The 12,952-nt window shown below is 40.7% G+C and overlaps 2 protein-coding genes across 2 annotated transcripts in view; one reads left to right on the top strand and one right to left on the bottom strand.

Annotated features, from left to right (window-relative positions):
• Nucleotides 1-5,873: 5,873 nt before the first annotated feature.
• dolk (dolichol kinase) lies at nucleotides 5,874-7,448 on the bottom strand. Its single transcript, XM_063012281.1, has one exon. It carries the CDS (start codon nucleotides 7,446-7,448, stop codon nucleotides 5,874-5,876), a length of 1,575 nt encoding a protein of 524 aa, XP_062868351.1.
• Nucleotides 7,449-12,879: 5,431 nt separating this feature from the next.
• Nucleotides 12,880-12,952, top strand: part of nup188 (nucleoporin 188) — a 33,611-nt gene continuing 33,538 nt past the window's right edge. The window contains exon 1 of the mRNA XM_063012105.1: nucleotides 12,880-12,905. Coding sequence (XP_062868175.1) covers nucleotides 12,880-12,905 — 26 coding nt within the window. The remainder of the gene's footprint in view (nucleotides 12,906-12,952) is intronic.

The raw sequence follows: 12,952 nt of genomic DNA, 5'->3' as shown, positions 1-12,952 counted from the left end.
GAACATTAATAGATCGTGGTATTTTAACAATGGGGTGGTGTCGTTTCTTCACAAGTTTTTTTTTCTTAGGAACTAATAAATATAACAAATTTGATTAGTGCCTTCAAATGTCCCTTATACTCTGGGCTTAGCTACATCTGCCTTTTTTTTTTTTTTACAAACACAATTTGCAGTGTGAAATGTGGTGGTGACAAGTTAATGACATGTTTTCAAAATGAGCAACGACTGATGAGAAATCAGCCTCTTCATCCTGGTCTGGGTTGCAGCAGGTTCGGGTTCCAACGGTTAACATAAGGTAAATACTACAACCTTTATTATATAAAAAGTTATAATACATTTTTTGTGATTAAAGTTTCTACACCGATCAGCCATAACATCAAAACCACCTCCTTGTTTCTAGAAGCACTTTGAAGTTCTACAATTACTGACTGTAGTCCATCTGTTTCTCCACATACTTTTTTAGCTTTCACTCTGTTCTTCAATGGTCAGGACCCCACAGGACCTGCAGGGGTCCTGACCATTGAAGAACAGGGTGAAAACAGGCTAAAAATGTATGTAGAGAAACAGATGGACTACAGTCAGTAATTGTAGAACTTTAAAGTGTTTCTACAGTGCCTTGCAAAAGTATTCAGCCCCCTTGAACTTTTCAACCTTTTGCCACATTTCAGGCTTTAAACATAAAGATATGAAATTGTAATTTTTTGTGAAGAATCAACAACAAGTGGGACACAATCGTGAAGTGGAACGAAATTTATTGGATATTTTAAACTTTTTTTAGAAATAAAAAACTGAAAAGTGGGGCGTGCAATATTATTCAGCCCCCTTGCGTTAATACTTTGTAGCGCCACCTTTTGCTGCGATTACAGCTGCTAGTCGCTTGGGGTATGTCTCTATTAGTTTTGCACATCGAGATACTGAAATTTTTGCCCATTCTTCCTTGCAAAACAGTTCGAGCTCAGTGAGGTTGGATGGAGAGCGTTTGTGAACAGCAGTTTTCAGCTCTTTCCACAGATTCTCGATGGGATTCAGGTCTGGACTTTGACTTGGCCATTTTAACACCTGGATAAGTTTATTTGTGAACCATTCCATTGTAGATTTTGCTTTATGTTTTGGATCATTGTCTTGTTGGAAGATAAATCACCGTCCCAGTCTCAGGTCTTTTGCAGACTGCAACAGGTTTTCTTCCAGAATGGTCCTGTATTTGGCTCCATCCATCTTCCCATCAATTTTAACCATCTTCCCTGTCCCTGCTGAAGAAAAGCAGGCCCAAACCATGATGCTGCCACCACCATGTTTGACAGTGGGGATGGTGTGTTCAGGGTGATGAGCTGTGTTGCTTTTATGCCAAACATAACGTTTGCGTTGTGGCCAAAAAGTTCGATTTTGGTTTCATCTGACCAGAGCACCTTCTTCCACATGCTTGGTGTGTCTCCCAGGTGACTTTTTATAGATATCTTTGAGAAATGGCTTTCTTCTTGCCACTCTTCCATAAAGGCCAGATTTGTGCAGTGTACGACTGATTGTTGTCCTATGGACAGATTCTCCCACCTCAGCTGTAGATCTCTGCAGTTCATTCAGAGTGATCATGGGCCTCTTGGCTGCATCTCTGATCAGTCTTCTCCTTGTTTGAGCTGAAAGTTTAGAGGGACGGCCGGGTCTTGGTAGATTTGCAGTGGTCTGATACTCCCTTCATTTCAATATGATCGCTTGCACAGTGCTCCTTGAGATGTTTAAAGCTTGGGAAATCTTTTTGTATCCAAATCCGGCTTTAAACTTCTCCACAACAGTATCTCGGACCTGCCTGGTGTGTTTCTTGGTCTTCATGATGCTCTCTGCGCTTTAAACAGAACTCGGAGACTATCACAGAGCAGGTGCATTTATACGGAGACTTGATTACACACAGGTGGATTCTATTTATCACCATCAGTCATTTAGGTCAACATTGGATCATTCAGAGATCCTCACTGAACTTCTGGAGTGAGTTTGCTGCACTGAAAGTAAAGGGGCTGAATAATATTGCACGCCCCACTTTTCAGGTTTTTATTTCTAAAAAAAGTTTAGAATATCCAATAAATTTCGTTCCACTTCACAATTGTGTCGCACTTGTTATTGATTCTTCACAAAAAATTACAATTTCATATCTTTATGTTTAAAGCCTGAAATGTGGCAAAAGGTTGAAAAGTTCAAGGGGGCTGAATACTTTTGCAAGGCACTGTATATGGTAAGTGGAGCTGATAAAATGGACAGTGAGTGTAGAAACAAGGAGGTGGTTTTAATGTTATGTGCTGATCAGTGTATACTGTCAAAATACTGTAAGATAGCACAGCTGGGGATTCGAACACTGTATCCCAGCATAACTTAGTTCTTTTATTTTGAAAATGAACAAAACATGTCCAGTTAATCATGTACACAAAAGAATTTAATGCATTTATTGCTGTGTTCTACATTTTGCACAGAATTTCTACTATCACTTCTATGCCATTCCTCAACTCTGTCTCATAAATAACTTACTAAAGACAGATAAAATACAGAGCAATACCAGAAATAAATTAATTTGTTTTTATGAAATTACCACTGACTTCAACAGGCACTTGTATACAAACATGCTGATTGATTTTAATATTAATACGTTTGTACAAAATTCAAGGCAATACAAATGTTTTTGTTTGTTTTTCCATTATATGCAGATACCCAGAATACAGAATGATATATTCAGAATTAAAAAGTAAAAATGTTCTTCAAAGCCTGGAGTCTAATACACACTACACAAGTCTCAAGAATGCTGTGTAGTCCACAATACACAGCTAAATTGCTTGTAATTCAGCTTCCTGTGATTATAGGGTAGTGCGCACTAGATGATCCATTGCTGATAAAGAGTTACATATTACATAGTCAATTGTCCACACACAGCATCTTGTTACAACCTGTGAGAACTGTATAAATGGCTGCCAGAATGTATGAGAGTGGCTGGGAAGATGTGGGATACAGCACCGGTGGGGTTAATATACATTATTGAAACAGTTGATATGTTTTCAATTTTGGTAACAGTTTGGGAAAAATACGTTCCTGTTTTAGCATGAGTTTGGTGTGGAGGAACCCCAGTAGCCTGCACCGTAATCCCTTACTGAAAACCATTGGGATGAATTGGATTGTAAGCTAGGCTTTCCCGTCCAACATCAGTGCCTGACCTGACAATCGCTCATTTGACTGGATATGTTGTGGAATGTCTTTCCAAGAAGAGTGGAGGCTAGAAAGGCTACAAATTATAGTTCATGACTAAGGTTTCACCCCTCAGGTAATAATTCATGATTCAGCTTGGCGCTATTAAAATAAATAAATTGGTGCAGCAGTAAATTACACTAACCCATCATTGTTGGGATCCAGGGTTCGAAATCAAATACTTTTTTAAATTTATTTCCATGTTTTACAACCGCTTTATCTTGGTCAGGGTCCGGCAAAGATAATCATCACTGGCCAAGTAACACCCCCTTGGGCAAATTCCCCCCCTGACATAGCTGATCCTGTCTGCCTGATTGGCTGATAGCGCTGCTGTGGATTTGAACCCAAGCCCCCTTATCATTCATGTATTTTTACTAAATGTTTTAGTTTTCTTTGTTCACTTTTATTAACCCCATCTCTCAATATTGTTAAAATGAAGATCAAATGTCCATTTTATCCTTCCGATTTTTAGCGTGTCCTATTTTTACCCAATTGCGTAATGCTTCCTTTCTACCGGCGCTGACCCTTACCCCTGATTGAGGAGAGCAAACTGACACACGTCCCCTTCGTGTGCAGTAGCCGACTGCATTTTTCACCTGCACCAGCCGAGTTCATATGCCGAATCAGCATATGAACCTGTGCACGGAGAGCCACACCCTGATCAGCATTATTCCTCCACTCTGTGCAGACGCCATCAACCAGCCAGCAGACGTTGTAATTGCATCAGTTATGAGGTCCCTATCCGGCTCCCTAACCCTGTATGAACAACAGCCAAACATTGTTCATGTAGCCACCCAGCCCAGCCAGATGACAGAGCTGAGATTCGATACGATGTATTCAAAATCCCAGCTCTGGTGTGGTAGCGTATTTTACCACTGCACCACCTGAGTGGCATCCATATTTTTAAATCTGCTAAAGAAGACAAAAGACTTTTATTCTAATTCACATCTGTACTAAATACCTAACAGGAGTAGTTAGTGGTAGCTCACTGGTTAAGGCACTAGACTAGTAACCTCGCATTGGGTGAAAGCATCTGCTAACTGCCATAAATGTAAATAACCATCAATATTACTATTTACTATGCTATTTAGTATTGTATTTAGTTTAAGGCACACACAAACACACCAGTAACATCAATGCGTTCTCTGATGCGTTTATGTGTATGCAACCTTAAAATGTCAAGCAAAGGTTGCTAGTCAGTACTGGGCCTGAACTAATGTACTTTTCTTAATAATAACAGTGTAGTAGACGGGGCTAGAACTAAGCACCATTCCTTGTCTATTAATATATTCCTACAGAATGCACTCATTGATCATTCATTAATATTTTCCAAAAGTCTGAACATATATATTATTTTATTATTATTATTTAAATGATAACATTTGTTATGAAACCGATATACAGTATAAAACCAAGAACCAACCTGTGGAGTCAGATATTGATGGGTAACAAATGTCCACATTTATCACTGCATTGTTTGTTATTTTGTATTATTCATATTTATTAAAAACACCCTGGACAAGCAGCACACCCGTTAAACTAGATAAAACTACAGTACATGATGGATGTCATTCCTGTTCAGTATGAGTAATTCCAATCAATTCAATTCAAGTGCATTTAGCCTTCATATGATGGTGCTGCCCAGACATAATACATCAGTAATGAACAATAGAACCTTGTTTAAAAAAAAAAAAAAAAAAAAACATTTTTCACAACATCAGCAGTCTTTTATAACAGTTATAAAGTGTACGGTTCAGTCTCTGCTTGTGTAAGTCCTACAGCCTTTCACACAGTATCCTAACACTTGTGCACCAAATGTTACACTCACGTACTACATAATTACCAACATTTTTGTGTGAGGATACCGTAAGGATGACTATAGTACTAATGATGAAAGTACTGGTGTCAGTGTAAGGAACAAATCCTATCCATCCTGGCCTACCGGTTTGTCAGAAGGCATATACTCGGTAGATCTGACATTTTAATTTAATCAATAGTTTTATCTTGGTCAGGATTGCGGCTGTTTCGGGTTCACTCGTAAACAATGGACAGAATGCCACAGATCCCCCACCACCCAAACACAGCCAATTATGTCTGTGTAGACGCCCCTCAGGCCAACAGCATCCCCGAGGGCAAGGTTGGAATGTAGTGTAATAGACCGTTGCGCCACTCACTAGCATACAGAGCTGATGTCTCAGAATCGCAAGCTAGAATCTCAGCTCTGCTACCGGCAGGCTGGGCGCCCATACGGACAATGATTGGTTCATCCGAGGAAGGGATGAGGGGATTTCTCATAAATGCTGCAATTACGACCTCTGCTGGCTGATCGATGAGACGGGGAATAATGGAGATCGATGTGTGACTCGATACTGATCTCCATATAAACTCGCCTAGGGCAGGTGATGAGAAGCAGTCGGCTACTGCACATGTCGGAGGGAGCGTGTGTTAGCCATGACCCTCCTTGGTCAGGATTGGAAGTCAGCAGCTGTAGAGGTTGCGAAAAGGATTTGAGTAATTGGTGACAACTAGATTGGGAGGTAAACTGGGAAAAAAAAACTTTGGACGGTACTGTACTGTAGGACTTGTATTTGTATAGGGGTTTGTGTGCAGGATCTACCAGTAGAATTCAGTAGTACAGGATTGTGGGTGCATGCTTATAACATCAGCAGTACATATAAATACAACGGCAACAGCAGATTGTCAATCTGTGACGTAAATGCCTCCAGCATGGCTACCATGGCAATAGAGCCCACCACCCACGAATAGCTAGCATTCAAGTTTATGCTGGCATCCGCAATTAGGAACAGTGCCACCGCGATGACCTGGGCGAACACAGAGGTTGCCGTGCCCTCAAAAGTCTTCTTGGTGCCCGGCCAGCGGATCTCGCCCGCCGTGCTTCCAAAAATGGACGCCACAGTGTCCCCGACACCCACGGCCAACACGCCAGCATATGGTGCCAGTCCTACCGCACCGGCCGTCTCTCCTTTCGGCACGCATGGTCCTTGCGAGAGCCACACAGGCACGGAAATTCCCAACAGCAAATAGATGTGCGTGAGAATGAGCGGCCCAGAGTCCTTGTCGTCCAAAAACAGGGCCAGTGACTTGCGCAAGACGGAGCCAAGAGGCCGAATGCGGAAAAAACGCACCAATTCCAGGAACAGCAGCAACACCAGACATGCTACGGCTGCTAAATGTAGTAAAGGCCGGTCAAGTGCCAAACCTGGGGCATAAGTCAACACAATAAGGAGGTGAAAGTATTTCCTGACAGTGGTGGACGCCTGGTATTTTTTGGCACCTTCGGAGCGCTTGCTGTTCTGGCGAGCCACAACAATAATGGCAGTCAGGGTAAGAAATATCCAGTATGCCAACAACCACAGTCTAGCAGTATTATGGGACAGGAAGTCGAAGATCCAGAAGAAAGGGTGATGTCCAGTGAGGAGGGACAACCAAGGAACAAGCAAACCCAAGCCAAGTACGGCGGTCATGACGTGGAAAAAAGCGGACGCTGCCCACGTTTCGGATTCCATAAAGAGGAAGAGGATGGTGAAGACAAGCCCGAGCAAAACCAATCCTGCCACAGCCACAGGAAGAAAGAAATGCACTGGATCTACGTTAACGTTGGCACTGGCGTTTAATGAGCGCTTAATCAGCTGGTTAATCATGAAGCTGATGCCACCCAGGATGAGCAGCGCCTCTCCAGGTGTAAAGCACCGTGGAAGCAGGTATAAGAGTACCAGACTCAGATAGACGAAGATCAGTAGCACTTCCAGTACCTCGATCACCTCCGAAACCAGCAGCGTCTGCTTGATGGTGTACAGGATGGCGCTGGCTGCAATCCCCGTAATCACACACGTGTTGGTAGGCACCGGCCGCGTAATACCCAGCGCGATGAGTGACAAAAAAAGCGCCAGGATCATTCCCGTAACAGTAATCACCATCGCGAAACGCTCGAAGTGGATGTTCCCAACTGCAGCGCACCGACCCTTCAAAGCAAGACCAAGCAAAGGCAGGAGCAGGCTCGCCGGCAAGACGCCGCTGTTAGCCGAAAGACGGAACTGAAAGACGGCAGCGCCCGTCTTCAGCAGACGGTCCCATTTGTGCTGGACGTAGAAGGCCTGGATGGCCAGAGCAATGCAGCACCATGACAGCTGGTTCCACACCGCCACATGAGCACAGAGGACGATGGAGAAAACCACCAGAGACTCGATTAGCACCGGATTTGCCTGCATGTCTTGATTTTTCCAGAGATAGAGATATGAGGGATGAAAAGAAGTAGCCCGTCCACTTTCGTATCTTTCAGAGTCCAGGTCATCTGCACTTCAGCGTCATCCTTTTCACCTTTCACCTCCAATCAGCTGGGATCTGTAAGTAAAAGAGCAAAATGTCATAAGCTGTTTATTATTCATTCATTATCTATTTTTTTATCTATCACTTTTTTAACCTGCTTTCACTCTGTCCTTCACTGGTCAGGACCCCCACAGGACCACCACAGAGCAGGTATTATTTAGGTGGTGGATCATTCTCAGCACTGCATTGACACTGACATGGTGGTGGTGTGTTAGTGTGTGTTGTGCTGGTATGAGTGGAGTGGATCAGACACAGCAGCGCTTCTGGAGTTTTTAAATACCGTGTCCACTCTATTAGACACGCCTACCTAGTTGGTCCACCTTGTAGATGTAAGGTCAGAGACAATCGCTAATCTATTGCTGCTGTTCGAGTTGGTCATTTTCTAGACCTTCATCAGTGGTCACAGGACGCTGCCCACGGGGCGCTGTTGGCTGGATATTTTTGGTTGGTGGACTATTCTCAGTCCAGCAGTGACAGTGAGGTGTTTAAAAACTCCATCAGTGCTGCTGGAGCACAACACACACTAACACACCACCACCATGTCAGTGTCACTGCAGTGCTGAGAATGATCCACCACCTAAATAATACCTACTCTGTAGTTGTCCTGGGAGAGTCCTGACCATTGAAGAACAGCATGAAAGGAGGCTAACAAAGCATGCAGAGAAACAGATGAACTACAGTCAGTAATTGTAGAACTACAAAGTGCTTCTATATGGTAAGTGGAGCTGATAAAATGGACAGTGAGTGTAGAAACAATGAGGTGGTTTTAATGTTATGGCTGATCGGTGTATGTGTAGACTATCAAGGAAAACCAGAAGGTTGTCGGTGGTGTAAAAATCAGCCTGTTGCTAAACTGTGACTCAACCACCAGTCATATCATCCCGAACTTTGGTCCAGTGAACTTGCACCATGTGCATTTACAATAGAAACATTAGAAACTTAGGGTTGGGACGGGGTTTGAAAAACTACAGCAGTGCACGGTTTCTTTTTCTACTGCGACACTTAGATATTACTTAGAACACTGAGCTATAGCATTACACTATTGTATAATACATATGGTTCTGAATGAAAGGTCAAAGGTCTTACAAGACTAAAAACTGTCTTGACAGATAATGTGTATATAGGACAGCAACATTAAAAGAACCTTTTAATATTACTTTCTATTTTATTTCTTTTTATTTTCTATAAAACCTGATATGATCAATTCAAGTAATAATAATTAACCAAACACTTCACGCTTAAAGTAGTAACACTCAAACAATTATATACACTGATCAGCCATAACATTAAAACCACCTTCTTGTTTCTACACTCACTGTCCATTTTATCAGCTCCACTTACCATATAGAAGCACTTTGTAGTTCTACAATTACTGACTGTAGTCCATCTGTTTCTCTACATACTTTTTTAACCTGCTTTCACCCTGTTCTTTAATGGTCAGGACCCCCACAGGACCACCACAGAGTAGGTATTATTTGGTTGGTTGATCATAAGACACAGCAGCGCTAATGGAGTTTTTAAACTGTCACTGCTGGACTGAGAATAGTTCACCGACAAAAATATATCCAGCGTCCTGTGACCACTGATGAAGGTCTAGAAGATGATCGACTCAAACAGCAGCAATAGATGAGCGATCGTCTCTGACTTTACATCTACAAGGTGGACCAATTAGGTAGGAGTGTCTAATAGAGTGGACAGTGAGTGGACACGGTATTTAAAAACTCCAGCAGTGCTGCTGTGTCTGATTCACTCATACCAGCACAACACACACTAACACACCACCACCATGTCAGTGTCACTGCAGTGCTGAGAATGATCCACCACCTAAATAATACCTGTTCTGTGGTGGTCCTGTGGGGGTCCTGATCATTGAAGAACAGGGTGAAAGCAGGCTAACAAAGCATGCAGAGAAACAGATGGACTACAGTCAGTAATTGTAGAACTACAAAGTGCTTCTATATGGTAAGTGGAGCTGATAAAATGGACAGTGAGTGTAGAAACAAGGAGGTGGTTTTAATGTTATGGCTGATCAGTGTATATAATGAATGCATGCAAAATAGCAGTGAAATACTACACTTACTACAACATGTTGTAATGCTATCCGTTACACCAACTATTAGTAAATAAACAGTAGCATGAATAGACTAGAATAAATGATAAATGAGCATGAGAATGAGAGCAGCGTGTGTGTGTGTGTGTGTTGATGATGTTCTCTGTGTCTGTAACAATGACAGTCGCTTTATTATAAGACCCCCAGCAGCCTGAATGAATTACAGGCCAGATCTGACCTCCAGTTTACTTAATAACTAATAAATATATCATATCAAAACTGGATCCAACTCACCAGTCAGTAGTGGCAAGTTATTTACACGCTGTACATCCAGGATCGCAGCGTTTTGTGCTATTTGATCTGGTTTCTTCACTCAGCTGTCGCGGAACACACCAGTCATTTCTGCCCACCCGTATTCTGACAAGTCCGCCCACCTCTATTGGGATTGGCTAATAAGATCCCGCCTACTGCGCCGGGATTGGTTGATTACCAGCTGTCCGCCGATTGGACCGTTTAAAAGTCATTTATACATAGCGCTTGATTTCTGCAAACATTGAAATACACTTATATATTATACACTTATATATTATACACTTATATATTATACACTTTTATATTATACACTTATATATTATACACTTTTATATTATACACTTATATATTATACACTTTTATATTATACACTTATATATTATACACTTTTATATTATACACTTATATATTATACACTTTTATATTATACACTTATATATTATACACTTTTATATAAATACACTTATATATTATACACTTATATATTATACACTTATATATTATACACTTATATATTATACACTTTTATATAAATACACTTATATATTATACACTTATATATTATACACTTATATATTATACACTTATATATTATACACTTTTATATAAATACACTTATTTAAATACACTTATATATTATATACACTTATAGATTATCCACTTATGTAAATACACTTATATATTATACACTTATATATTATACACTTATATAAATACACTTATATAAATACACTTATATATTGTACACTTATATAAATACACTTATATATTATACACTTAAATAAATACACTTATATATTATACACATATATTATACACATATATTATACACTTTATATATATATATTCCATATATATATATACTTTATATATACGTATATTCCAGTTCCATTGTTATACAGGTCACTGGTTCAAGCCCCACCACTGCCAGTTTGCTGCTGTTAGGGCCCTTGAGCAAGGCCCTTGACCTTAAATTGTCTTAAATTCTATACTGTCACAGTACTGTAAGTCACTTTGGATAAAAGCATCTGCAAAATTTCATAAATGTAAATGTATATTTAGAGGGTGTTAATTTACTACACACAGAGACCAAAAATGTCATGTCAGCTGTGAAGTATGGTGGCGGATTATGGAAGCGTCACTGTTCTGGGCTGGATTGCTCTTGTAGGACCAGGACAGCTTGCAATCGTTGAGGAAAATAAACAGTGTTTTTACACACATCAGTCTTTGGAGTTTACACAGAATGGAGAGGGGAAAAAAACACCCAGTAAGCAGAAGTTCTCAGAGCAAACATATATATATATATATATATATATATATATATATATATATATATATATATATAATATATATATATAATGAAAAGAGTCAAAGGAGAATAGCCAGACTGGTTTGAGTTCACATGTACCCCTTTTTCCACCAAAAAAACCGTGGTTCTAGAACCGGTTCTGTTCAGGTTTCTCTGAACTTTGGTGTTCTGTAGAGAACCAACGCGCGTTTCCACCAGTTTTTGAGAACCAAGCAGCGTCATCAACGGTGGGTGTTACTTACTAAGAGTTAAGAGTAGTAATGGCGGAGTGTGTGGATTATGTGCGAGCATTTGTGCTGCTGTTACAGATGTTTGTTTTTATGTAAAAAGCAGCGATCTAAATATCTGTGATAAGAAGACGTGACTTGTTTGTCTCAGTTGTTGTTTTCTTTAGTTTATTGACGTGAGAGGAGTTTTGCGCTTCGCTTTCACCGCGACTCTCGGCGCAAATAGCCGATTTGCTCAGCGCTTGACTTGAGCGATAAAACATCATTAAAGTTCCACAACACGAACATCCATATGTGTGAAATAAACATCAAATCCACTCTAAAATACAACATGTATCTGTGTTTAGCTGGATTTACTTCACGTGTGTTTATGCAGCTCGGGGAATTGAAAAAGCTTCACGCTTTAGTTTCCACGTTAAGCGTGTTTCCTTCTGTCCGGGTCACTTTTATCACGTAATATCACACAATTCACCTTTTTTAATGCGCTTTAAAAATATCAGCAGCAAACTGGCTCAAAATTTAATCAGGTGAAGTTTAAAAGATAAAAATGCAGCATTAAGCTCCATACGAGACCACAGCGGACAGCATTGTTGCTAACGCGCTATGCTGTACAACACGACACGCCCACTGACGGACGTCACGGTTCGGGCTGAAAAACCAAGTATTCTGTGGTGCCAGATCGGCCCGCTAGTTCACTGTCTGGAACCTCTTTTTTCTGGTGGAAACACGCGGTACCGGTTCAAAATCAAGTTCGGGAACCGGAACGGGCTCCGTGCCGCGTCAGTGGAAAAGGGGTAATGAAGCCTACAGTAAATCCTACAGTGAAGTGCCGTCAATCAGGAGAGGTGAATAGCGCCAGTGCCCTCTGCCGTTTAAAGTGAATATCGATTCAACTTAAATGACTAACTGATTCGAATTGTGGCACATGCGCACCGATTTTTAACTGTCTTGTGGTGCATCGTTACATCCCTGCTATGCACGAATCAGCCCAAACTGGTTCTATAAACATAAGACTGAGTTCAGTGTACATCAGTTGCTTTAACCAAATTGAACGTAAAGCTGGTACATTTGCAGCAGTTGCTTAATGCAATCATATCAACATGAATCTTGAGGAATCAATGACACAAACAGCTGAGGGTCAGTATAACTATAGCGTTCCTAATAAAGTGGCCGCTGTATTTAGGCAGGCAGCTTGTCTTTATTAGCCAATCGTAGCGCAGGAGGCGGGGTTTGTGTGAAAACAATTATGGAAAAAATACATATTTTACACAGTGGCTTGGAAACTTGACATTTTAATCCCGTAATAATATATGATAGTTTAAAAAACAAAAAATAATCTATTTTTGTATTTTTACAAGAAAAATGTGACGTTAAGGAGTTGAGCGTCTGTGATTGGTCAGTTTCCCGGGTTGAAGATGGCGGAGTCGGAGATTTGTATCAGGTAAATGAAAGAAAAACAAACTTTCATTTTTAGAAACCTTATTCATT

This window comes from Trichomycterus rosablanca, chromosome 16 (assembly GCF_030014385.1).
Source record: "Trichomycterus rosablanca isolate fTriRos1 chromosome 16, fTriRos1.hap1, whole genome shotgun sequence".
In the NCBI taxonomy this organism is placed as follows: Eukaryota; Metazoa; Chordata; class Actinopteri; order Siluriformes; family Trichomycteridae; genus Trichomycterus; species Trichomycterus rosablanca.
This window is presented reverse-complemented; position numbering and strand designations above follow the sequence as displayed.

What these genes read in the sequence shown, in the direction of transcription:
- dolk (XM_063012281.1), bottom strand. Translation starts at nt 7,448, where the DNA reads ATGCAGGCAAATCCGGTGCTAATCGAGTCTCTGGTGGTTTTCTCCATC.